This window comes from Zalophus californianus, chromosome 3 (assembly GCF_009762305.2).
Source record: "Zalophus californianus isolate mZalCal1 chromosome 3, mZalCal1.pri.v2, whole genome shotgun sequence".
Classification (NCBI taxonomy): domain Eukaryota; kingdom Metazoa; phylum Chordata; class Mammalia; order Carnivora; family Otariidae; genus Zalophus; species Zalophus californianus.
Genome location: NC_045597.1, coordinates 126,217,506 through 126,244,331, shown reverse-complemented (window position 1 = coordinate 126,244,331; position 26,826 = coordinate 126,217,506). Strand labels below are relative to the sequence as shown.

The 26,826-nt window shown below is 36.5% G+C and overlaps 1 protein-coding gene and 1 pseudogene across 6 annotated transcripts in view; both read right to left on the bottom strand.

The window, feature by feature from the left end:
• The window catches only part of SLC4A10 (solute carrier family 4 member 10), a 301,324-nt gene that overhangs the window by 61,414 nt on the left and 213,084 nt on the right, over window positions 1-26,826 (bottom strand). For all 6 annotated transcript variants that reach the window (XM_027590053.2, XM_027590051.2, XM_027590050.2 and 3 more), the window contains 5 exons: window positions 21,112-21,258; window positions 11,549-11,649; window positions 8,118-8,292; window positions 7,400-7,533; window positions 6,756-7,001 (listed from right to left, as the gene is read on the bottom strand). In XM_027590053.2, the coding sequence (XP_027445854.1) occupies window positions 6,756-7,001; window positions 7,400-7,533; window positions 8,118-8,292; window positions 11,549-11,649; window positions 21,112-21,258 (803 nt within the window). The remainder of the gene's footprint in view (window positions 1-6,755; window positions 7,002-7,399; window positions 7,534-8,117; window positions 8,293-11,548; window positions 11,650-21,111; window positions 21,259-26,826) is intronic.
• On the bottom strand, window positions 18,958-20,840 carry LOC113919545 (annotated as a pseudogene).

The following is a 26,826-nucleotide window of genomic DNA, read 5'->3' as shown; positions in this document are numbered from 1 at the left end:
CCTGATCTCAGTGGGAAAACTTCTAGTTTTTCACCATTAAGTATGATGTTAGCTGTAGGTTTTACTGTATTCTTCATCATGTTAAGAAAGTTCCCCTCTATTCCTAGTTTACCAAAAGTTTTATCATGAATGGGTGTTGGATTTTGTCAAGTGCTTTTACTGCTTTTATTGATATGATCATGGAATTTATCATCTTTAGTCTGTTGATGGAATGCCTTGTATTAATTGATTTTTGAATGTTGAACCAGCCTTGCATACTTAAATAAATCCCACTTGATTGTGGTGTAAAATTATTTTACACATTGTTGAAGTTGAGTTACTAATGTTTTATTGAGGATTTTTGCATATTTGGTTATGACAGATATTGGTCTGTAGTTTCCTTTTCTTATATCTTTCTTTGGTTTTTGTATTAGCCTAATGTTAGCCTTATAAAATGAGTTAGGGACTATCCTCTCTGCTTCTATCCTCTGAAAGAGGTTGTAGAGAATTGGTATAAAGTTTTCCTTAAGTGTTTGGCAGAATTCAACAGTGAATTCATCTGAGCCTGGTGCTTTTTTTTTTGGAAGGTTATTAATTATCAGTTCAATTTCTTTAATAGATATAGGCCTATTCAGATTATCTATTTCCTGTGTGAGTTTTGGCAGACTGTCTCTTTCAAGGAATTAGTCCATTTTATCTAGGTTATCAAATTTGTGGGTTCATAGTATCACTTTATTTTCTTTTTAGTTCACATAGGATCTTTAGTGATGTCCTCTTTCTCATTTCTGATATTAGCAATTTGTATATGCTCTCCTTTTTTCTTTGTTAGCCCAATTAGAGGCTTATCAATTTTATTGATCTTTTTGAAGAACCAGACTTTGGTCCTTTAATTTTTTCCATTGATTTCCCATTTTTAATTTCATTGATTTCTGCTTTGATTTTTATTATTTATTCCTTTTTGCTAATTTTTAAAATTAATTTGCTTTTCTTTTTCTAGTTTCCTAAGGTTGAAGCTTAGATCATGGATTTGAGATATTTCTTCTTTTCTAATCCATGCATTCAGTGCTATAAATTTCTATCTAAGCACTGCTATTATTGCATCTCACAAATTTTTATAAGCTGTGTTTTCATTTTCATTTAGTTCAAAATGATTACCTTTAATTATACCAGTGCAGTTCATTACACTGATTAACAAACCAATACTTTCACCAATGAAAATCCATTTCTGAGATTCAGCAAAGCCTTAGGGTTGATTGACATGTGGCTAGTAGGTAGGTTTGTGGTAAACTTTTCTGGAGTTTAGGCTCTCTGCTTTAATGTTACCTGACCACTCTGGAGTTTAGACTCCTGATTAAAATACCAGCTACCTATGGCTGTGGGTTAACCTACACATACACATTACTGCAGTATCTGGGCTGAGATATTTTAATATAAACTGAAACATCATTATATTCCATTTTAAATATTTCAGATTGTATCCTTAAATCTAGGTCAATTCAGGAAGTGAAATGAGGTCAGTACTTCAAAGACTGTAAACTCTCTGACAATGTTCATCACATCTCAACTAAGTGAAATGCTGTGTATTTGATAAACAGCCTCATGACTGAAGCCATTCGATGTATCTTAAGAAACCAACATTTTTTGCTTATCACTCTCCCTCTCATGTTGGCTGCTCATGTAAATTTCTGTCCTTTGCAGCTATTTGACAAGAAAGCATGGAAGATAATTCTATTTAATGTCTTCAAATCTACAGTTATAGAGAAAGAAAATAATAGCTAAAGGTGCATCTGGGAAGTAACATTGTTGCAAGACAGTTAAGAAAGGCTTATTCATATCTACCAACCCTCTTGGCCTCTGGAGGCACTAAAATGAAGAGACATTAATCTAGTACACTAAAGGCTCATAATCCATCAGAAACAATGAGGATAAAACAGGCGAATGATAAACTTACATTGGATGCTATTGCTGGTGAAGATAAGACTTTATCATTAAAATAAGAATTTAGCTCAAAGTGAGAAGGGAAAACAAAGATAGCAAGTGTTTGGATTAAAAATAAAGAATGAGATGGGTTGCCAGAAGTTTCTTTATTGAATAGTCATTTGTTGAGTGCCTATAATTATGTTTATTTGATTCTAAGATGTCAGATAATCTATCAGCTTTTTAAAGGAGAAAAAACTCTATGTTAAATGTGTATATCAGTTGTAAGGGGCATTTCCAGAAATGTAAAAATATGAAAATGCTCATTTTATGATACGTGCAAAGCAGTTTGCTAGGACAGCAAGTTCAAAAGTGTGCCTAATAGTCATGGACCTAGCATTACAGAGATTAACTTGGTGAAGTTACACATACATTATACAAATAAATACATAACCATAAAAGTATAATTATAAACTAATGTTGCAAGAAATCTGGGTAAGTTTGTCATGTGTATATGTAGCAAAAATCTGATTTAAAAAAGCTGAAACACAGGGGTTTCTCTAAAGCTGAGTTTTATTCTTTATGTTTTGACTAGAGAATACTATAAGGTCAATGAGCTATGAGAACTTCCCTTTCATCTTCTTTCTCCATACATCTCTGAGAAACTTTTCAATCTCTGCTAGAGGCTGCAATCCTGCCTATCGTTCTTCCAGATGACTTACCCACCATATTGGCACCCTGTCTAAATCTTCAGTCAGAACTAGTTTTATGGATCTGGATTTGTACATCTTTATCCCACATTAAGATTTTCATAGCATCTCAAGTTTATTCAAAACTTGTGGTTGAAATCTTTAAGAGTCATGTTAAAGTTACTGTCAAAGAGCACAGCTGTCTTTACTTGCCAGACAAGATTGGCCAGGTGATGTCAATTATTTTACAACATGTTCAGTTAATCAATATGTATCACTTACTATAGTTATGGTATTATGCTGGGGTTGGAGGGATAAAATTATTGCATGTTTTCTACCTTCAAGGAGTCTCAAATCTAGTTGAGGAGATAAGAAAAATAATATTCTTCTATGAGTATAAGGTCAGTCAATAAATAACATTTATCCAGAATAGTCCTGGGTTATGTGGAAGGCTGGGAGTTGGAATAAACAACAAAGAGGGGTAAAAAAACAAAACTAAACAAACAAAAAATCTTTCAGTAACCCAGTAGTGAAATCACTCCTCCTAATGACATGGTAAGTGTTGGATATTATTTAACTCTAGTCTGCTAGCATATTGGAAACTAGAGTAATAGACCCTGCTCTTTGCTTTGACCCAACCAGCTGCAAAGAATTAATACCGCCCCAATCTTTCTTTAGCTAGCCATCTTTGAGAGCTTTAGATTATTACTATATATTGAAGGAACATTCCATCTTATATAAGCAGAATGTTTTATTCTATTTTTGCCATTTCTTAAAATCAAAGCAACCTAGAAAAAGTTATTCCCACAAACTCATTACTTATTGCTAACTTGACATATTCAGCTTGATCATCTGGTGTAATGTATATATTCTTGAAACTAAATTGATTATCTTGACACTTGCACTTGGCACAATGAAAAGAAAGCTTATAGCTTCAAATATAAGGTCTACATATTACCACATTATAAGGTTAGGATGCCAGAGAAACTAGGAAAGTCTTTTTAAAAAAAATCAAAGACATTTTGTTATTTGGTTGGTAAAACTATGAATTTAAGAAAATCTGAATATAGGAGGCCCAAGTATAAAGAATATCTGAAACACAGATCCTAAATATGATGCCTTTTTCAATATCTTACACCTAAACAAGATATGTGAAAGCATGGGCATATTAATTTTGCAAAGATTGCAATCTCAGATATATTGCATCCTAGCTATGACATTTTCTAAGAATTTTTCTCATAAAAACTGTGAAAGCATGAGGCCAGCAACATCAGTAGAAAATTTTAGGTGAGCATGAGTATAATGGCACTTACAAACTGATTAGTGTGAAAAGGTCACAGTGGCAAGAACAAGAAAACCACCAAAAGTGTTATATGGAATCCATGAAACAGAAAATGCTTTCGAGCACATGTATGAGGTTATACAATGCATTAGACATTTTCGTTAGCAATATTCTACTTACTTTTTTAAATGCACATGACTAAACGTACATTGATCAATATATGTGTTATATGCATAGCAAAATAATAGCTTTGCTTCTCCGAAGACCAGGTAATGGCACTACTGATCAGATTCATGAGCACAATGTGAGTGGTATTGGGAGCCTGGGAATCACAGTGTGAAAATTAAAGTGAGGATGGTACAGTACAGATATCTGATCAGCACATTTCCCAGGGAGACCGTCAACCTCCCTGTTTCTCTTACACCCATTTCAGCACCAAACGATACTAAAACCTCAGCACCCAGCCGGATGAACCAGTCTTTCCTAATTGTGGTTGAGAAGAGCACTTGGGCAATGGAACAAAGTGATTAGCACACATTCCTGCTCAGCCTTCAGATGATTAGTTTTTGGATGCGTACACTGTGATAAAGCATAACTTGAACTTAAACTTGTGGGGATCTGTTTTTAGAAAAGTGGAGATGGAAACATTGAGAGAGTCAAGACCCATGCAGCTCTCCTCCTGATTGCCCTGAAAAGCAGGAATCATGGACAAACAAAGCTATTTTTGCTCTCCAATTATCCTCTGAGCATTTGTCTTACTGAACCCCACAATTTGTCTTGATCTCACCACTTTTGGGGAGGTTTCAATCCCACATTTATCTACTCTCTCACCATCATCTCTAATCTCTCTCTTTCCTCTGCCTCTATGTCCTCATTTCCAAACACACACACCTCTTTTCTGTCACAAATGACCATTCGCAGGATCTCACTGCCCTCTCCAGCAGGCACTGTTTTTCAGTTTCTTTGACACCAAAATGGTCTGGGCATACTTTCTCCACATCGTTACCGCCTACTCCCTTCTTCATCTTTTGCAAACTAGCTTGTAGTTCTACCTCCCCTCCCCACCCAATGCTGTTTCTTAAGTTAATCATGATATCTCTCCCTCATTCGGTTTGATCTCTACCACTGTCCTCTAACGGTCTCTTGGCACAGACTCATCCCTTGTCTTCGACAACCTGACATTATCCAGGTTTTTGTTTTTCTTTTTCTGATCCTTCTCTCTTATTTTTTCTTCTACCTTCAAGCTATGACCATTATCCAGGGCAGTCTTTGCTTCTCTGATCTTTTTCCTTTTTAAACCCGGAGAGATATTTAATGGTATTCCTCAGTCGGAAGTACTTAGAAGTGGCCACTGAGAGTTCAGGAACAACTGGAAGGGTGGACAGGTGGTGCCTCCCACCACTTCAAACAGAATAGTTCTGCTTTTACCTGATTTACTTGTTCTATGTTGTCTCTCTTGGAGAGTTTATTTGTATTCACCAGTGTACTGAAAATTGCATCAAAATCCTAAAACTTGAATCTAATTTCTTGTTTTTCCACTATCTCTATGACTTTTGACAAATATTACAAAGTTTTAATGCATTTCTTACATCCAGACCTGTGCCTTTCCTTCCATCTGGACCTCTCTCCTACCCTATTCCTCAGCACCTTCCTAACTCCTACTGATATTTTGGTCTTCTATGTCACTTCCTCCAGGAAGTCCTCTATGAACTCAAAATCTGGGTAGGGTGTTCTTCTGGTGTGGTACCATTGCATTCTGTATCAATTTCTTAACACAGCACTTATTTCATTGTGTTGTCTGTTTGTCTACATTCCCTACTAAACTGGAAGCTCACTGAGGACAGAATATTATTTATACCTCTAGCGTAGTGCTTGGCATGTAATGTTTGAAAAATACAAGCAGATAAATATATATCTTAGCAAGGATATCCAAATTAGGTGACACTGCTCTCTAAAGAGAAATGGAAGGGTTATCCCTCATTTTGATCAAGCTGATCATTCTCCTGATTTGCCTGCTTCCTGAGTGTCCTTGACACCTCCTTCATCCACTTCTGAGTCCTGTTCACAACACCCTAACTATTTGCCTTTTGGGAAAGTTATTTTATATTTCCACTCTGGTTTTTCTTGTCTGAAACAGAGGTATACCGTTAAAGATATCTCTGATGACCAGGAAAAATTTAAGGTACTAAAAATCGTGCTATTTTCCCAACACTGTATTATTACATCATTCTTAATAAAATTCTAACAATACGGTATTTTGGCCTAATTTCAACAGTTCCAATGTCTTCCACTAGTAAATAAAGGTAATAAACCTTCAAAGGATTTGAAGCTATAGCTAAGCAGTTTATAAGAAGAACGTTCATAGTTAACTGCCTTGTAAAGAACATATTGCTTCAAATACTTGTTGTACAAAAATGTGTATATACAAATGCAACAAAAAAAAATCCTAAAATTAAATGAAAGAAAGGCGCAACGTAATGTCCACATACACTCTGCAAACACAGCATTAGGGAAATTTCAAACGGCTGGCATACTAAAACTAGAAAGTGCAGGAGGTATAGTCCCATCTTTAATCCTAAATGGTAATATCACCTTCAACAGGCAAAGCCTGAGTACCTCCATCATAAATGTTGTAAGTTCTGAAAGCAAAATTACATTTAAATTCAGTGAGTTTTGTTTGTGTTTGTATAACGAGAACTCAAAAATCAGATAAGTAGCTAATGAGAGGACTTTTAAAATCCTGTTCAACTCAGAGAGTCTGTTCAGGGATTTAGATCGTGAATCAATTTAAGTCACTTTATCTGCAGGGTAAGTTTCTCATATTTCTTAAAACAATAGCAATTTTGTAAAGAGAAAAACCCACAGCCAACAGGGGAAATACTACTTACGAGTACTGTGTCAGCAGTTCCAAATCATTATGCATGTTGATTGGATATGCTTCGCTGAGTTCGAACAACTTCTCCAGGGCCTCATAAATGAAAATGATGCAAATAAGAGAAGCAAAAGCTTCTTCAGTAAACCGGGTGATATAGCAGACGAGGGAACTTGCATCGGTGGCCACGAGTATGATACACAGAGTTGCGGTCCACAGTCCAATACTAGCTCTTAAGGATAGGTATGACAGCCCATATTCTCTAGAAGGGGGAAAAGAACAGTGGCAATAAGGGCATTTAACAGCTGGCCACCATTTTAAAGAGATGGAAATAAGTCTAATTCAGGACGTGAAAGTAAATAAGCTTCACATCCCATGACTATCTAAATTCAAGACTGTCTAAAATGAACATCTAAGGGGACAAAACTAAAAGGGGTTTCTCAGTGTTTAAAACAGAGCATCATTTTTTAGAAATTTTACTTAACATATTACACAAATCTTTTATTTTTCCCTTATTTCCATGGAGAGACAAAAATGGCAAACTGAATCGAATCAGCCACTTCTACCTCTCCCAGCAGACTCCGAATGTGATGTTGGGAGAAGTATAAATACAGTGGAGAAATAGAAAGGGGCTAAGGGCCAAAAGTTTGTGACACTTACTTGCAAAATTTAAATAAAATCTTTTCAAACACCAAAACTGGTCCCGTACTGCCTAATATGGTAAGAGGCTGTCCACCAAAGAGAGAATAGGCTATCCCGGTCATAGATGCTCCAAAGAGAGATTCGATTGCACTCTGTGTGGAGATACAAATAAGTCCATTATCTAAGCTGTACAGGCAACCATTATAACTAGGGAGAAAATATTTAAAATACATGAGTATATTCTTTCTCCTTTGCTCTGAAAAGCCTAGCGACCTTGGGCAGGATGTGGGGTAGGAGGATAAGAAAAGGGACAAGCAGTCAGCAGAATATGAGTGGTACTCAGTGGGGATACGTCCTCTCCACATTCCTTATCTTGCTTTTTTTCCTCCTACTAACAATTTACATGTGTTCATGGTAAGTGTCAGGACAGAAGCATGGCCTATATAAATAGGAAATGCGCTCCTTGTGAGGCGAGAACCAGAGCGAAAAGCTAGCCAAGGACTGGGGGTCAGGAATGAGACCAGAACCTTGTATGAGACTGAGAGCTAACTTCTGAGGTATTCCACTCCCAGATTACCAGTTCTACCTGCCATCCAGGAAACTCATATGAAGTGTACCGGTTACGACCACACATCAAATCTCTCCTCATGACGGAATCCAAAAGCTAATGGACAATTATCTATGAATCTTAAACACTGATTGAGCTTTAGAAATCCAAGGAGAGCATAATACATACTATACGACCTTCAGTTGCTTCTCCCAGCAGTCCTCCAAACGTGATAACAGGAGACATACACGCGCAGTAGAGAAACAGAAAAGATGCTAAGCACTGCAGGCTGAAAGCATCTCTGAAGTCACTCCAGAAGTATGGAGCTTTTCTTTTGATATCTAAAATAAGTCCCCCAAAAATCCTAAGACAGGGGGGAGAAACACAAGAGTGAAATCCAAATATAAAAAAAAACCCACACAAATCAAAACCCTCATTTACTCTGTTGCCAGGTCACAGTATACGTTTTCCATCAGCAGAGATGAGACCCATTTTAACCTGCTACATTGTATTATCGTGATCTACAGAGGTGGCTTTGCACCACTGTGTTACTTCAAGTCCTAACCAAATATTGGGCCAGCAACCAAAAAACCCCAGGTTCTCTTAAACAAGGTTCAGAGAAGTTCCTCCAACAAAATTCAAGTAATGAGATTTAAGGATTACTCTAATCTCCGTGCCATTTCTGTATCCATCAATTCCTCCTAAACTCGGGTCTACTACCCTCAATCACTGGCAGTATTTCCCAATTGTTTACATTTCATTTAGGTGGCAGAAAGTGAAGGTTGGGAGGGTAAACTGGCTTTCGTATTCTACAATAGTGAGCATTACCCTGGAGAGAAGATGGAGTGTTTAACCACGGCTCCAGTTACCTACTTTCTCTCTTTCTCTGCCAAAATGTTCCTCACCATGTATTGTTTCCAGGCATCTAAATGGCCTTATGGACGACAGGAATATCTAGTAAAGACAGATTGCTTCCATAATTGTTTCCATTTTTAGGAAATTAGGAAGGGGACCTTAAAATAACCAACCTAGAGGGCGCCTGGGTGGCTTAGTCAGTTAAGCGTCTGCCTTCACCTCAGGTCATGATCCTGGAGTCCCAGGATCGAGTCCCGCATCAGACTCCCTGCTCAGTGGGGAGTCTGCTTCTCCCTCTGACCCTCCCCCCCCTCATGCTCTCTATCATTCTCTCTCTCTCAATAAATAAATTAAAAAATCTTTTAAAAAATTTAATTAAAATAACCAACCTAGAAAAATGTAATTTTGATCCACTTTTATCTAGACATATCCCAACATCTATCATTCATAAGACAATAGTGACCTTCCTTGCTATAAATTCACTTATTCTAAATGTATCCAAAAACCACATTGAAACACTTGAAAGAGGAGGGGCAAATGGCATTAAATTGTGAAATGCTCCCTAAAATTTAAGGACCAAAATGTTTTCAATCGACTAGGAACGAGAGTATTAATGAACAAGTATTCTCATTCTTTGAACATTTAATAATAATATGTGGATTTAACATTTGGCTACTAAGAGCTCTTTGTGCTCCATGGAATAAAGATGTCATATTAAAATGAATAAGACCATGATTAAGTTCCTACGGGAAGGTTAAAAAAACACATTGTGTTCCAATATACTGCCAGTATGCTGAATATATTTGGATTATGCAAAAATATTGTTTTGTTACTTATTTTCTAGAGAGATATATTCACTGGCAATCTAAGGATCACCTCAAAAATTATTGTTCTCTTGAGAAACAAATTCTGGTTTGCCTTGAAAAATGTATATCTTCAGGATAACTGAAAATTTTGACTATCATTTTTAATTGCCCTGATCTGACTGACATAGACACGATAGTAACATGTTAGTAACTATCTTACTATTATGTAAGTGATAGAATCACTATGTTTTTCTAGTGATTGCTTCCATCAGGGAGATAGGAGTAGGAGAAACTGAGTGGGATGAAATTCTAACTGAAAAAAAGACATTTAAATCCAAAGAAGCTTACAGTGAACCTGTGAAACTCACACACACAGAGATCACCTTAGTTTCCCCTACCTATGTTTGTTAAACATATGCATTGTTTTTATTTGGGGAGGATCATTTCTGAATGATGTGTTAACTTATCAAAGTCACAATTCAAAATAGATTTAATCTACTATTTATTCATTCATTTATAATTTATACCCCACCTAATCCCCAAAATATTTTGAGATGGTTATGAACTGTTACTTAGTGGTTAATATTTATAGGTTTGATAGTATTTCCTATTAGACCGTTGTTTTCTAATTAATTACTTATTAGGGCATACATTAGTCTAAATAGCTATTATATTACTGTGTAATGAACGTGCTTTTAGCAGCAAAAATCTAAATCCGGAAGTGGGAGGTCATTGCAGAGAACAGTGCAAGGGCAGCCCAGATGTACACCAGCAACTCCAGGAGAGCAGATGAGTAATGGATACTTCAAGTCATGTCAGCAACAGAATCTGTGGAAGAACTCTGGAGAAGCGAAGATACCGGATATTGGTGACCTGGGAGGATTTAGGAAGCAGTAAGGAAAAGTGAACTTCGAAAAAAATCTAAGCTATGTGGCATGTTACACCTGAGAGAGAGAGAGAGAAAGAGAGAAAAAAAAAGAACCACCAAAAATAAAAAGACAGCATTTGAAAATATGAAAGCAAACAGAAGGAGTAACCGCACTTCTAGTAAAGGGAAAAGGAAAAAATTGTTTGAATCATCTCAAATTATGTGTGGAGCCCGAGGAAGACGTTCAAGGACATTTCCTCAGAGACAAAACATAGATAAAGGGAAAGAACAGAGAATTAAAATGCACAGAGTTGTCAGAAACCAGAAAGTCGGCTTAGAGGACACAGTGAAAGCAGTCCCGGAAATGGCCTTGAGAGGAAGGGAGTACCAATCCTGCAAAGCCTTTGCCATTGCCTTCAATTATAATGGAGGCTGTGTGCGCACATATTCCCTGAAGACAGACCCTCCCAAGGCTTTCTGATTTTCTGCTCACACATTGCTTGGAGAGAGACAAGCTGTCAAAAAACGATAAAGAACCATTTTAAGAAATAAATTGAAGCTTTCATCTCTTCAAAGATGTGTGATTAGAAAAATAAATCATACAGCTCTTTCAAATTACAACCATAAAAATAAAAAATACTATTATATACATCCTACTTGCATGTAATGAGATAGGGTCTATAAGACTGAGTTCTTGATATTTATTTTTATTTCCACATTGAACTTGAAGCTTTCAACAGGCTCTTTTAGAAGGGGCAACTGACAGTTTTCTTATTCATTCTAAGAATCTGTGAATGCATTTTATGCACAGCAAAATGAAAGACTAGGTAAGATAAAATGGAATGATGTATCCACTGTTCTGGCTTAATAGTAACAAAAATCATTAGCAAATACTGGGAAATCAAATTAATTGGCATTAAATAGGTATTCAGGTACTAGGTATTCAAATAAATAAATAGGTATTCAAACAAATCGGTATTCACTAAGTACTCAAAGTCTAAAAAAAATTACATCTCAAAACAGCAATTCCTGACACAAAGAGCGGTGTCTCATTTGGTCTTTGAAGTCCTATACAAGTGCTTTTCACTGACCTTCCAGTTCGCTGGAGTTCGGGTCCACTATGTCCTCCGTGGGGCTCTGCTTCCCCATGAGCTGCTGTTCCATTCGGTACAGCAGGAATCTTCCTCTTCTCCTGCAGGAAGTTTTTTGTTTTTGTTTTTTAATTTCAGGTGCTAGTTGTAAATAACAAAAACAGATTTTTTTCCCTTGAGGCAATATGCAGAGTGGCTAAGAACCCAGGCTCTGTTACTTATTTGCTGCATGACTTCTAGCAAGTTATCTAAGCCTCCTAAAGCTTCAGTTCCCTCCTCCATTTACCAGTAGTAATGACATCTGTCAGTGTGATTGAGAAAATTAAATGACGTGATGGGCATTTGTTCATTCTTTCAACTAATCTTTATTGAGTGCCTCGTGTGCCATGCATTGTTATGGATGCTAGAGAGGCAAAAATGAGCAAGAAAAAGCATTCTTACTGGAGACAAACAACAAATCTCTAACGTCAATTAGAGATAGAGCTATGAAGATAAATGAAAGAAAGGAAGGGGACAGAGAGATGAGGGCTGGGTAGGTTGGAGTGAAGAGGTACTAAGTATGGTGGCGTTATATGCCTGGCATAGTTCAACTGTTCAATAAACTTCAACTATTACCATTAGCTATTTTTGAGGGTAGTTCCCTCTTTTATTCTGGCTGGTATCTTCCTACCCATGGAATGATTTACAATATGGTTTTTTCTGACTCACAGAGATTCAAAAGATTTTTACAAAAGGAGACTTCAGTTGAGCCATTGAAAAATTAGCTGAGGCTTATGTAAGTGCGGTCTTATTCACAAGTCTTTTCCACCCACTTTTTTTAGTGACAGAGATTTTTAAAAATCAGAAAATCCTACCTATCAGTTATCTTAGAGCATGCCAGTGTGTTCAAAAGGACTTAAAAGGATCATAAAAATTGTTAAAGTGGTGCAATTAAAATTTTTACTTGACTGCCATTCCAAAATAGTGTAAAATCATTATCAAATGTTCTTATGTACAATGGGACATTTAGGTAAAACGGCACAGGTTTAAAACATGAGAAAAATAGGCTTTGAAATGCACAAAATATAGAAAAGTTCATTGTTTAATGTTTTTACAACTTTCCAGGTATATGAATAGGTACATTGAACTAAAGTTCAAAGATAAAAGAGAGGATGCCTGTCAACTGATGGAGGACCTGCCTTTACATATAAATAATTATTATCTGTTGTAAAGGGCTTTAAGAGTGGCCTCAGTACCTTCAATACCCAACAGTCACCCAGGAAACACTTCTTAGCTTCCACAAATCTCAGAAAGCAAGTGATATTATTTGGTCTTCTGGGTCATTATCCCTTACTGGCTGTGTTAACTCATGATCTTACGATGGAAAAAGCTATACTTAGATAAGGCAAATGATAAACCATGAAAGATATTAGCCATTCTAAAGCACCTGTTTCATCAAGGAGTGTTCATCTTATAGTAAGAGGGAAAGGTGTGTGAAAAGAGATGTGTGAACAGTACTGACGAATATTCTGAGGAAAATATAGGAAATATTTTTTGTTCAGAAACACAGGTATTTTGATATTTTAAAACAAATCAATGAGTGAGTATGTACTTGACTACTCAAATTATACAATTTATTTAGTCAATCAACAAATACTTATTGAGAGCCAATTTGTGTCAGGTTCTTGGCCCCACCACTAATACACCAGTGGACAAATCAGGTCTGTGGAGCTCACATTCTAATGGGGAATGCCAACAATAAAAAAATAAACACGTAAGTAAATTAATTCTATGGTATGTTAGAAAGATTAAAACTATGTAAAAATAAAAACTTATAGTAGAGTAAGGTGTGGTCTGAGGTGTGGGCCGGGTGGGCAGGGAGGAAAGAGTGGCAATTATAAACAGAACCATCAGGTAGGATCAGTGAGAAAGTGTCATTTGAGAAAAATCTGAGGGAGTCAAGGGACTAAGCCTTGAGAATAACTGGGGGATATCCAGATAGGAAAGAAGAGCCAATGGGACAGTGTCAAGGCAGGAGTATGGCTATAGGGTCTGAAGAACAAGGAACAAAGAAGCCAAATAGTTGGAGAGGAGCGAGCAAGGCAGAAAGTGGTAGTTTACTTTGAAGAGGTAAAGGGACGTCAGAGTAGGTTTAGTAAACCATTGTAAGTATTTGGATTAATTCTCAGTGAAATGAGTTAGTGTTGTAGGGTTTTGAGGAAAGGAGTAGCATGACCTCATTTGGAGTCACTCTGGCTGCTGTATTGAGAACACAGGGGCCAAGGACAGCAACAAGGAGACCAGTTAAAAAACTATTTCAATAATCCAGGAGAAAAATGATGGTAGCTTGAACTAGAAGGGTGGCAGTGGCATCAACAAGAAGTGGTGTAATTCTGTATAAATATTAAAGGCGAAACCAAGAGTATTTCCTGGCAGAATGGAAATCTAAGAATAAATTAAAAATTAGTAATTTGGGCTTGATCAACAGTAAGATTGGAATTAGGACCTAACAAAAAAGAGAGTGCAGATAGAAGAGACTTTTCAAAAAGATCAGTTTCTTGTACACTTCAGGAAGCATCATATTGCCTTTTCTAACATAAATGCAAAGATGCAGACAGGAACAGAAATGAGACAATCTACAATTCAGTTCAAACTTTGGACACGTCAAGGTTTAGATATCTATAAGACATCCAAGTAAAGACATGGGACAGGCATTTGGATAAATAACTCTCAAGTTCAAAGTAAACAATAAATTTGGGAGAGGATTTAAAGCTATAATATTGGATGATATTATCAGGAGAATGAGTGTAGGTAGAGAAGAGAAGATGACTACAGACTGAGCCTGCATCATTTCAAAATATAGAAAGAAGAAACTGGCATAGGAGTCTGAGAAGGAGTAACCAGTGACCTAGGAGGAAAATCAAGAATGTGATGTTTTGGGAGCTAAGCAAAGAGAGCATATCAGGGAAAGGGAAGTCATCAATTCTGTCAAATGCTGTTCACTGACAGGCTAAATGAAATTCAGACTGAGAGTTGACTATGGGACTGAGCATTGTGGAGATCTTTGGTGACCTTCATGTAAGTAATTTTAGTGAAGTGATGGGGACAAAAGCCTTATTGGAGAAAGTTTAAGAGAGACTTGGAGGAGAGGAACTGGAGCAGGTAGTACAGAGAACTCCTGTGCCATTTGGTTGCAGAGGGGGGAAAAAAAGGAATGGGTGAGTAGCTGATAGTGGTAGCAGTAAAGAGAGTTCTTTTTTTTTTTTAAGATTTGCAAATTAATAAGGTTGCATGCTAGTGAAAACAAAAGAATTGATAAAGGAGAGAAAGAGGAGAATTGGTGGTGTAATGTCTTTGAATAGGTTTGAAGAGATGGGATCTAGTGCAAAGGTAGAATGCTAACTTCGGATAATTCGTCAATAGTAATATATGGGAAGGCAGATTATGTGGGTGCAGGTGCCAGTAGGCAGATAGGCATGGTAGTGGGAGTCTATGGAAGTTCTCTTTGATCATTTCAAATTTCTCAGTGAAGTGGGAAGCAAGTCAAATCTGAAAGTGAGGGTCAGGAAGGATGCTGAAGATTTGAGGACAGAAAACGGGTCTGAAATAGTCATCTAGAGAGAATTATTGGCCTAGGGGAGTATAGTATGATGAACTTGCAACATTAAGGACCCACTTGAAGTATGTGGTCATGAATTAATGAAATCAGTCAGTGTAGTTACGTTTTCCTTCAGCTACTCTCAGCTGTATCAATGCAGGTACAGATTAAAGAGCTGGATTCACACAAGGTGGTGGTTTCAACAAGCAAGTAAATGGTATGAGAGAAAAGCAAAGAAGTTTGGGGTATACAGAAGGGAGAGATTATAATGCCTGACATAAAGTTCTGATGAATATTTTCAAGGTTATCCTTTGAGGTGACTAGTTATTCTTCTCTTAACTGAGAGGAAAAAGTGCTTAAAGATCTGTGATTTATGGGGTGCCTGGGTCCCTCAGTCAGTTAAGCACCTGACTCTTGATTTTGGCTCAGGTCATGATCTCAGGGTTGTGAGATCAAGCCCCACATCTCCCTCTCCCTCTGCCCCGGCCCTCACTCATGTGTGTGCTCTCTCTCAAAAAAAAAAAAAAAAAAAAAAAAAATCTGTGATTCACACATTTCAAAAGAACATAAAAACCATGGAAATTATCCCATGGGGGGAAAATAGTATTTGAATGAGTATGAAGTCAGAGTATTTAATATCTTTTAATTTATCTTGCTTCATTTAATGAAAGAAACCATAGTTCACAGTATCTGTTATTCAATTACAACACACATTTAAAAAATACTAATGTTGTAAAGAAGCATAGCAGAACCCAAATGCCTTGATTCCTAATTCAATGTTCTTTCTACTACTCCCTCTTAATACTCAGAATCCAATAATTAATCCTGATTTTAAAGAGTCCCATAAAAATAACTTTAAAAATAGAGTTCCCAGGCCTCAACTTGCTTCAAAAATATCATTCCTCAAAGGCAAGATGTTTTAAAAAATGCTTGACTTCAGTTTTAATGTTTAAAAAACTAAATGGTGTTAACAAGTGACTTTTAAAGTCTCACTCTCAATGTATTAATATTTTTTACAAGAGAAATTAGAAAATATTTTAATTGAAGGAAAATGAAAACACAAATATATCAAAATTAGGGGGATGCAAATGAGTATCACCGTTCCCTTGCTCTCTCTCTGTCTCTCTTCCAAAACAGTCTGTATTTTATTTTATTTATTTTTTTCTTTAAAATTTTTTATTGTTATGTTAATCACCATACATCATTAGTTTTTGATGTAGTGTTCCATGATTCATTGTTTGTGCATAACACCCAGTGCTCCACACAGAACGTGCCCTCTTTAATACCCATCACCAGGCTAACCCATCCCCCCACCCCCCTCCCCTCTAGAACCCTCAGTTTGTTTTTCAGAGTCCATCGTCTCTCATGGTTCGTCTCCCCCTCCGATTTACCCCCCTTCATTTTTCTCCTCCTGCTATCTTCTTCTTTTTTTTTTCTTAACATATATTGTTAAGAAAATTGTTAACATTATTTGTTTCAGAAGTACAGATCTGTGATTCAACAGTCTTACACAATTCACAGCGCTCACCACAGCACATACCCTCCCCAATGTCTATCACCCAGCCACCCCATCCCTCCCACCCCCCACCACTCCAGCAACCCTCAGTTTGTTTCCTGAGATTAAGAATTCCTCATATCAGTGAGGTCATATGATACATGTCTTTCTCTGATTAATTTCTTTCTTATTACTTCAAGAAGCATTATATTGCCTTTTCTAATATTGTAAGTGCAAAGATGTTTACAAGTACAAAAATAAGTCAATCATTACCTAAAATTACTCTTTAAACAACTTCTTTTATTTTAGTAGTTTGAAATCAACTGAAATTATGTGGCTGTAGGTATAGAATCAGAAAATTGTCACTGTTGAGAAAAGGAAATCAAATAATCTTTAATAATTATGAAATGACCAGAATTTTTTCTTCTTTCTTTCTATATTTCTTAAATTGATAGTGAGATTAAGCTGACCTTTTTAAATACTCATGGCTGAGTGGTACACTTGTTCATTTGCCCACCTCTGGCTAACCAGGAAAACTTCTATGTCCAGGGCTGAGTCAACTAAAGCAGTAGAGTCTGACAGGTTGTACTCCACAGGGACAAGAACCCAAGACAAGGCTGAGTAGATGACAACTGGGAGGGTTTCAGGAGGCATATTCAGTAGGAACAGAGGTGGCCATATGAGTGGGCTTAACAAACATTTGGCCACCAATCTCAACAAAGTCAGGCCTGCAATTAAAAAATGTGACACCAAATAATAGCAACAATCTTTCTTTTTACCTTTCTGGATTATATAATGAGTGAAATGCACACTGGATTTTTATAGGCAAAATTTTTATAATTTTTGTACCATATGTCCACACAAAGTTAATACATAAGATTATAATTTAAAAATTATTCCTGATCATAAATATGATTAGCAGTAATGGGGAATTTTCTATATAATATGATTAAGCCGGCCATTGAATTTTCTCTTTTTTTTAATGTAGTCATTGTTTTATTTTTAAAAATATTGATCCACCTGGATCCACCTGCACTAAATTGGAACTTGTAAATGTTCCAATTTAGTGCAAGGCAAAATTAAATAAATCTTGACATTAATTAGGTAAACAATACATACATATCGAAAAGAACTTTTTTAATTTTTTTTTTACTTTTTTTAAAGTTTTTATTTTAATCACCTGGTGCTTATCATGACAAGTACATTCCTTAATCCCCATTATGTATTTTACCCATCCTTCCACCCACCTCCCCTCTGATAACTATCAGCTTCTTCTCTATAGTTAAGAGTCTGTTTCTTTGTCTTGCTCCTTTTTTTCCCTTTACTCATTTGTTTTGTTTCTTAAATTCCACAAATGAGTGAAATCGAATGGTATTTGTCTTTCTCTGACTGACTTATTTTGCTTAGCATTATGCTATCTAGCTCCATCCATGTTGTTGCCAATGGCAAGATGTCATTCTTTTTTATGGCTGAGTAATATTTATATTTATATATATATAGCTAGCTAGCTAGATATATACACCACTTCTTTATCCATTCATCAATTGATGGACACTTGAGCTGCTTCCATATCTTGGCTATTTAAATAATGCTGCTATAAACACAGGGGTGCATGTATCCCTTTGAATTAGTGTTCTTGTATCCTTTGGATAAATACCCAGTAGTGTGTCTACTAGACCAAAGGATGGTTCTACTTAACTTTTTGAGAAATCTCCATACTGTTTTCCATAGTGGCTGCACCAGTTTGCATTCCCCCCAAACAGTGCAAGAGGGTCATTTTTCTCCACATCCTTGCCAACACCTTGTTATTTCTTGTTTTTGATTTTAGCCATTCTGACAGGGGTGAGGTGATAACTCATTGAGGTTTTGATTTGGATTTCCCTGATGCCAAGCGATGTTGAGCACTTTTTCATGTGTCTGTTGGCCATCTGGATGTCTTCTTTGGAGAAATGTCTGGTCATGTCTTCTGCCCATTTTTAATTGGATTATTGGGTTTTGGGTATTGAGTTTTATAAGTTCTTTATATATTTTGGATACTAACCCTTTATGGAATATCAAAAAAAAGTTTAAAGCATTAAAAAACTTTGAAATGTCTTTAAAGTTTAATTTCTAGAAATACAGCAGAATAAACATTTCTAATCGATAGACTTTAAAGAGTTTGACTGAGTAATGAAATGCTCAGCGTGGCAAGGTCTGAAGAGGCAGAAAACAAGGTCATATGTCTTTGTTTTTCAACTTAGTGATAAATGATGTCAGCTAGGAAAAATATAAATTATTGAGTGCCTTACTGTATACATTTTTATCTAGTTTTCATTTGGTATATTATAAGATGGCACATTCCAAAAACTATTATCTGCAGAGAACAATCCTTTTCCAATCCTTTATGTCCGTACGTTCCCATAGATATCAACATGAGAGTGTTCATTGCCTTGAGCTCAATCGAGGTACTGCATGACTTTAATGTGAATCCTTTAGTGTTCTATAAGGTCATGGTATAACTGATTTTATGTAGAACATGTAGTTCTCATTTCTTAATTAGTTGCTCTGCTCCTTCTCTTTCGTACTGAGTACAGTATCCACAGTTATTCCTATATGCTGCAGGGACCAGCCTTCCTCCACTTCCAGGGGCCTTCTGGGAAAGAAAGTAGAAAGACTGTATAGGGATGTGTGGTACCTGATTTTTATCATCCAGTCAAATAAGACCTGTGAACTGCAACACTAAACAAACTTTCTTCTCAGGACCCACTTGGACATTGGAGGGCAACAACTACTTTTTCAGCTGTTTCAGGAGATTCTTCAGGTAGATCAAGAAGCTCCTTCTGTGTGGGCTCTTCAGCAGATGATGAAACTTTGGTTAAAGGCTCAGGTTGGGGTGCCTGGGTGAGTCAGTCAGTTAAGCAACTGACTCTTGATTTCTGCTCACGTCATGATCTCAGGGTGCGATCTAGTCCTGCAATGGGCTCTGGGCTGAGCAGGGAGCCTGTTTGAGATTCTCTCTCTCTCTCTCCCTCGCCCTCTGCCCCAACCCACTGTTCATCCACACACGTGCTCTCTCTCAAAATAAATAAATAAAGGCTTAGGCAAGTTGTGTCTCTGCTGCTTCTCTGTGTGATGTTTCAAAAGATGTCTGACTTGTTTTCAAGCACCAAATCTTCATCACCCACAAGTTTACGACCATTGCTTAACAGGTTTCACCTGTTATCTGATAAAAGCACTCTTCCAGTTTTCTCAATTTCATTTCCTGGTGAGGTCTTAGAACATTCTCTATGTATCTACTGGCCTTTGCACCCTGTGCTTTGTGTTTTTTTCTGCCAAGTTTTTGCCTTTTCTCATTCTTCTCTTTTTCTTTCAGATACTCTTGGGAAGATTTAAATGAATTAAGCCATGAGGTAGTCACAGAAATAATTAAAGTAAGAAGAGCAAGTGGTAAGAAATTCTGGACACACAGCAAAATTAGATCTTTAATTCCTAGATCAGGGATCCTATGCTGAGCTCCAGACACAAGAAGGGAAGAGCAGAGAGGAGGAAAATGCCAATAACCCCATGAGAAGCTATAGTGGTGGGAGCCCCATATTCTGTGCAGGAGGTTGAATTTTCTTAATACTTGCCAATTTCAAAGAGCTATATCAACCAACAAGCAATGCTACAATCAACCACACAAGCAATGCTACGATCCAACTCAATTCTGACACTAGTTAATGGGAGACAGCATCAGATTCCAGGGTTGAGGGTTCATTCCTGCAAGATTGCCCCCACGCCCCTCCCCAGGTTGCTACTTGAGCTTCTGAGTGGGGCTATAAATCAGATGTTCCCACAACCTTCCACTCTGGTTCAATTAATTTGCTAGAGCTGCTCACAGAACTCAGGGCAACATTTTACTTATAGATTACTGGTTTATTACAAAAGAATATACCTCAGGAACACAGCCAGGTAGAGAGATGCACAGGGCAAGGTATGGGGAAAGGGCAGGAGCTTCCACGCCCTCTCCAGACATGCTACTCTCCCCAATCTCCACATGTTCACCACTTGGAAGCTCTCAGTTCCCTGTCCTTTTGGGATTCCATGGAGGCTTCATTACATAGGCATGATTGATTAAACCATTGGCCACTGGTGATTGAACTCAATCTCTAGCTCCTTCCATTCACTGGAGGTGAGAGGGTGGGACTGAAAGTTCCAGCCCTCTAATCACATGCTTGGCTCCACTGACCCCCAGCCCCCATCCTGTGGTGAGTTCTAAAAGTCACCTCATTAACATAACAAAAGACACCTTTGTTGCTTTCCTCACTTAGGAAATTTCAAGGGGCTTAGGAGCTCTGTGGCAAAAAACGGGATGAATACCAAATATATATTTGTTATTATAAATCACAACATCACAGAGGTTATAATTTAAATCACTTTGAATCTTTTGAACGAGTTATACCATTTCAGTACGTGTATTTAAAAGACAACAAAATGATGGCATTTTTAAGAGTATTTTCAAATAAAACATACCTGGGAAGGAACATTTTTGGGAGGCTCTATACGAATGCTTGGATCCCATTCTCCAGGAGGGAGAACAGTAACCTGATCCAAAAATTCATCGATTCCTGATACCAAGTCATTGCGATCTTTAGCTTTGTAAGCAACATCATGAAATACCTATAGGAGGAAAAGAAAAAAACAATAAGTAAAAGATAAAAAAGCAATTATAAAAACAACATGTTCAGTGTTTTCATTTCCTAGTTATCTCACAATTTTAAAAAATTGGCAGCTCTAACTAAAGAAGTTTTTAATTTAAACTATTATAATTTAGTTTATTTCTATGAATGCACACAGATATATATTTTTCTTAGAATGCTAGAATGAATGTTGAAATTTCTGGAGGCAGGAGTAAGAGAAAGGGAAAGGAGTAAGAAAGGAAGCTCATTAAACTAGAATTAAGGATTCAAGTTTGGCAGAGGTTATTTGTGTGTGGGTAAATCAAACTTTCAGAAAGAAGCCCTTGCTTAAAAATAGAGATAATATTTATAGAATATGTTAAAAATTTTAGCAATATTTATACCCTGGTACATATAAACCAATTAAAAAGGCTTATTTTGTTTTAATTTTTAAATAATAATAAAGTTATAAATTAGTATTCTCTGGGCATATATCATATCTACACAGTGTAGCAAGCAGACTAATACACCCATTCAGGTGTAACATGTCACTTTCAAGTGTAAGTTAAACACGTTGCCTTTTGTCTGCTATAGTGACTGAGAAAAAGCAAGTCGAGATGGAGTGTCTATGGGCCTGGGTGCCTGAGTGACTATAACGAGCAGAACGCTTGCGCCAACTCATGATAGACAACGAGCATGATAGAAGGAAATCCTCATTGTTTTAAACCACTGAGATTTTAGGTGGTTATTCCTGCAGCATAACCTAATCTCTTCTGACTAACACACAGAGAAATGATATACTTAACATAACAAATGAAGAAAGTAAAAATAAAGATAAATTGGAAAAATTGATCTATACTAAACATCATATAAATGTTTCTGGTACTTTCTGTATTTCATGTAATATGAAATGGAACAAATATTTCAGGCTTGGGGCTAGTAAATTATTCTATATGCTGAGCTATGTATTACAATGGCTACATATTCCAAAATTTCCAGGGAAATTGTGCTTTCAAGTGTTTTATTCTACTTTTAGACCATTTGTTTTAGTTTCTGGTTTGATACTCAATCTAAACTGCTGAAGAAGAGATCATGATTATTTTCAAAAGCTTTTTGTTTACTTTCCAGCCAAGAACTTTTCACAAAAGATTACTGGTGTGATAAATATACAGTCTTTGCTTAGGATAAATTGAAGACACCGAAGATATATTAATGGTTTAGTTGTATTTGGGAAAGATATATATTTTTTTTAAATATTGACAACACTGATTTCCCTGCCACAAGCCACTGAGATTATAGCCCAGAATATTTATCCTCTTCTAACGAGTTTTATATGGCCATGAGACCTAATCTGAACATTTAAGAATTACAAATGTTTTTAATCCCAACGAGAGTTTAGCTACTTTACTAAACTCTCTTGAAATCTTTCTTGAGTTGATCTCTTAATTTAAAAATTGCTTCAAGAGATCCCATGATCCTATACCTGCTTCAGATAAATGAATGTCCAAATTCATCCAGGACAGCTGATTTCCTATTATCTTAAAACTCCTCAGAGGTATAGATACCACAATTGGTTTGATTTTTAAATTAAAAGCATTCTTTACTATTGATTTCCAATCACCAATTTCCCCAATATCTTAATTACTTTAAACAGCTTCTCTCCCTTCTCATTATGTAGCTAAGCTACATTCTGATTTCAACATACATTTGACTTTTAAGAGAAGCCTTCCCTCATCCCCTCTCAAACAAGATTAGACATCTTGTTAATATTCTCCTAACACCTTCTTCTTTTTCTTGATAGTTTTCACTGTAATTGTAATTATATAGTTAGTTGCTTCATGCTTATTTTCCTTGCTAAAACATGAGCTCTGAACATTCATTTAATATTTATCAAACTACTTATATGCTAAAGATACAGCAGTGAATAAAACCAACAAAAATCCATCCCTCATGGAGCTTACATTCTAGTGGGAGGGGAGAGATGGAAAGTAAACAATATAGTGAGTATATATTTTGTTGGAAGTTGTTATATGTTTTTTTTTTAATTTTTTTATTGTTATGTTAATCACCATATATTACATCATTAGTTTTTGGTGCAGTGTTCCATGATTCATTGTTATATGTTCTATGCAGAAAAATGAAGCAGGGAAGAGGAATAAGGGTATGATTGGGGGATGCTGTGATTTAAGTAGGGTGATTAAGGAAGGCCTCAATGAGACACTTTAGCAAAAACCGAGGTATTGGAAACAAGAGCTCTCCAGACAGAGGGCAGAGCCAGTGCAAAGATTCTCAGGTGAGAGCAGGCATGTCATATTTGAGAAGTAGCTAGGAGGTCAGATCCAGGGAAGGAGTGAGCTAGAGGGAGAGTAACAGAAGATGAGGTCTGAGAGGAAAGGTCATCCTGTAGGATTTTGTAGATCATCATAAGAATTTTGACTTTTACTCTGAATGAGATAAGAAGCCATCAGAAGGCCCTACAGAAGAGTAGCTCTAGCTGTCTATTGAGAACAGAATGAAATAGGCAATAGCAGAGAGAACAAGTAGGAATCTATCGCAATAATAGAATAATAATGGTGGCACAGAACAGGTGATATGGGTAAGAACAAGGTGATAACAGTTCAGAAAGTCAGAAGTAGTAGGATTCCAGATATATTTTGAAAGTAGAGCCAGGAAGATTTATTGGCAGACCAGATTTGAGTGTGAAAGATATAGAGGAGTCAAGGAGGACTTCATAAGGCCAGTGACCATGTCTTTAATTTAAAAAAAAAATTTTAAAGATTTTATTTATTCATTTGAGAGGGGAAGAGAGAGAGAGAAAGAGAGAGAGAGCACGCACAAGCCAGGGGGAGGGACAAAGGGAGAGGGAGAAGCGGACTCCTCACTAAGCAGGGAGCCTGACCCAGGGCTCGATCCCAGGACCCTGGGATCATGACTGAGCTGAAGGCAGATGCTTAACTGACTGAGCCACCCAGGCGCCCCACAGTTTTAATTTCTATCACACAACTAGGAACTGTCCTTTTCTTCCTTCCTTCCTTCCTTCTTCATTCTTTTCCTCCCTCCCTGCCTCTCTTCCTCCCTTCCTTTCTCTTCTTTTTAAAAGAGGAGATTCTAGATCATCTTTGTAAGGTGATAGAAATGATAGAGTAGGAAGAAACTGATAATGTAGAAACTGGAGTGGATAATTAGGAGCAAATTTCCCATCAATGCAGTGGGTGGGAAGAAGGAGGATCCAGAAATGGAGACTGATAAAAAAGCAGCAATGAATTAGGAGGAACCTCAGTAAATGTGTTTGTTTCCTTCAAGCCTGCTTTTACTATTTTTGGGCCTTTGTTCTTCCATATATTTCATAGAATAAACTTACCAAGCTCCTCAATAAATCCCAACGGGATTTTAAGTGGAATTGCAATGATGGTTTTCTCACCATCATTGCTTGCCTAAATTGTTACGATGCCTCTTAAGTGTTCTCTGCTTTTTCCCTTGCTCCTCCACAAGCCAAGTGATGCTTTTAATATGTGAGATAAATCATGTCATTTCTCTACTCAAAACCTTCCATTTGCTTCCCAACTCAAAGTCCTTACATGACCTACAAATACTCTACAAAGACTGGCCTATTGTCTCTTTGACCTCATTGCCTACTGCCCTCTCCCTTTCCAAAACCTCCTGCCCAGCCAGGTTGTCCTCTTTGTTATTCCCCAGATATTCCTGGCATGCTCCTGTCTCAAAGCATTTTCCCTTGTTTATCCTTTTGCTTGGGAAGCTCTTCCCTCAGATATCTGAATAGCTTGCTCCCTCTCCTCTTTTAGGTTCTTGATTTTAACTTGAAACTCTCCCCATCCCACTCCTCTCTCCTTTCCTTGCTTTGGGGGTTTCCTCTATAGCACTTATCACACATACCATATATTTTACCTATTTATATGCTAGCTCATCTTTCCAATAGACTATTAGCTCAATGAAAGAAAAGGCTTTTGTCTATTTTGTTCACTGATAGATCCCCAGCAACTGCAAGAGTGCCTGATAAATAGTTTACATTCAATACATATTTATTAAATGAATTAAATAAAGAACAAAGTGAAGGAGGAATTTGTCATACTAAAGACCAAGACTCATTATAGTAAAGACACTATAATTAAAATAGTTATGGCACAGAGATGGGTGGTTTTGTTGTTGTTGTTGTTGTTTGAAAAGCACTCATTGCTAACCATTGAATAAATGATGGACTAACCAATAAATGGTGCTAAGCCAAGTTACTATATAAAAATGAAATTGGGTCTTTACCCACCTCCCATATTAAAAGCAATTCTAGGTATATTAAAAACTTATATATGAGAGAGAAAGTATAAAACTCATGAGCATAAAATAAAAGAATATATTTATGACCTTGGGGTAAGCAATAGTACACATTTCAAAGTTTTAGTTTCAAAACAAAGCACACAATTAATTTTAGTTGTTCTTCATGAATAAAAGATGTTCAAAAATGTGAAATGCCAATAGAAGATCAAGTGATATGAGTGCTGAACACGGAATAGTATATTCTATAAATAGTGGCCTTACTGAAAGCAGTTTTCATAGAGTGGTAGTGACAAAAATCAGACTGTAATACCTTGAGATGAATGAAGCTAAAATAACCAGGTCCAGGAAGATGCTACTCCTTTTCAAAGCTTTTGAAATTCAGATTCAGCCAACAGTTCTTCAATGGTAGATGCTATGTGAAGCAGTAAGGGATTTCCCTTTAAGGATGGGGAAAACCTGGACATTTATTTGATATGTATTTCTTAAGTAGCTACTATATTTGGGCCTGTTTGCTGATTGAAGAGAAAGAGTCAGTGTTGACTTAAAATCTGGGTAACAGAGAGAATTCTTGGCTCAAAAATCCAGAACAAGAAGACGAAAAACAATGCCACTCTTAGTAATGTTTTGTTTTTGTTTTTCCTTTTGTTTTCATAAAACTGTCATTTATGTTAATATATACTGATTTTATTATTTTTAAATAAATTTCATAAATACAGATTTTTTAAATTCTCAGCTTTAAGTTCTATTATGATAAATATCAGCATACTATTTATATAAACAAAAGCTCTTTGGTGTGCTTAATAATGTTTAAGAATGTTAAAGGATTAACATTGGTAGTAACGCCAATGGTAGTTGGTAGTAGTGCCAATAAGCAAAATCATATGATTTATCGCTAGTAATGTTCAACAGAAAGGAAGAAATAGCTTACTGAATTGATTCAATTTCAGGTATTGCTAAGATGACTAGCACATTCAGTTATTAACTCATTAAAAAAAAAAGATTAAACCCTGACTGAAGACCTGACACTATGCTAAGTCTAAAAATACAAAAGAAAAGACAGAATGACTACCCACAAGAAATTTCCAGTATGGAGAGGAGAAAAACCAACAAAGGTCAGTCAACAAATACTTATTTGAGCACCTGACAAAATCAGGGCACAAAAATGAATGATAAGTGTTAACTGCTATCATGGAATTTACAGTTTGATACCATAATCTGATTCACCACTTTCTTAACTAAACTATGAACCAACATGTTAAATTTTATTCTTAATGAGTAT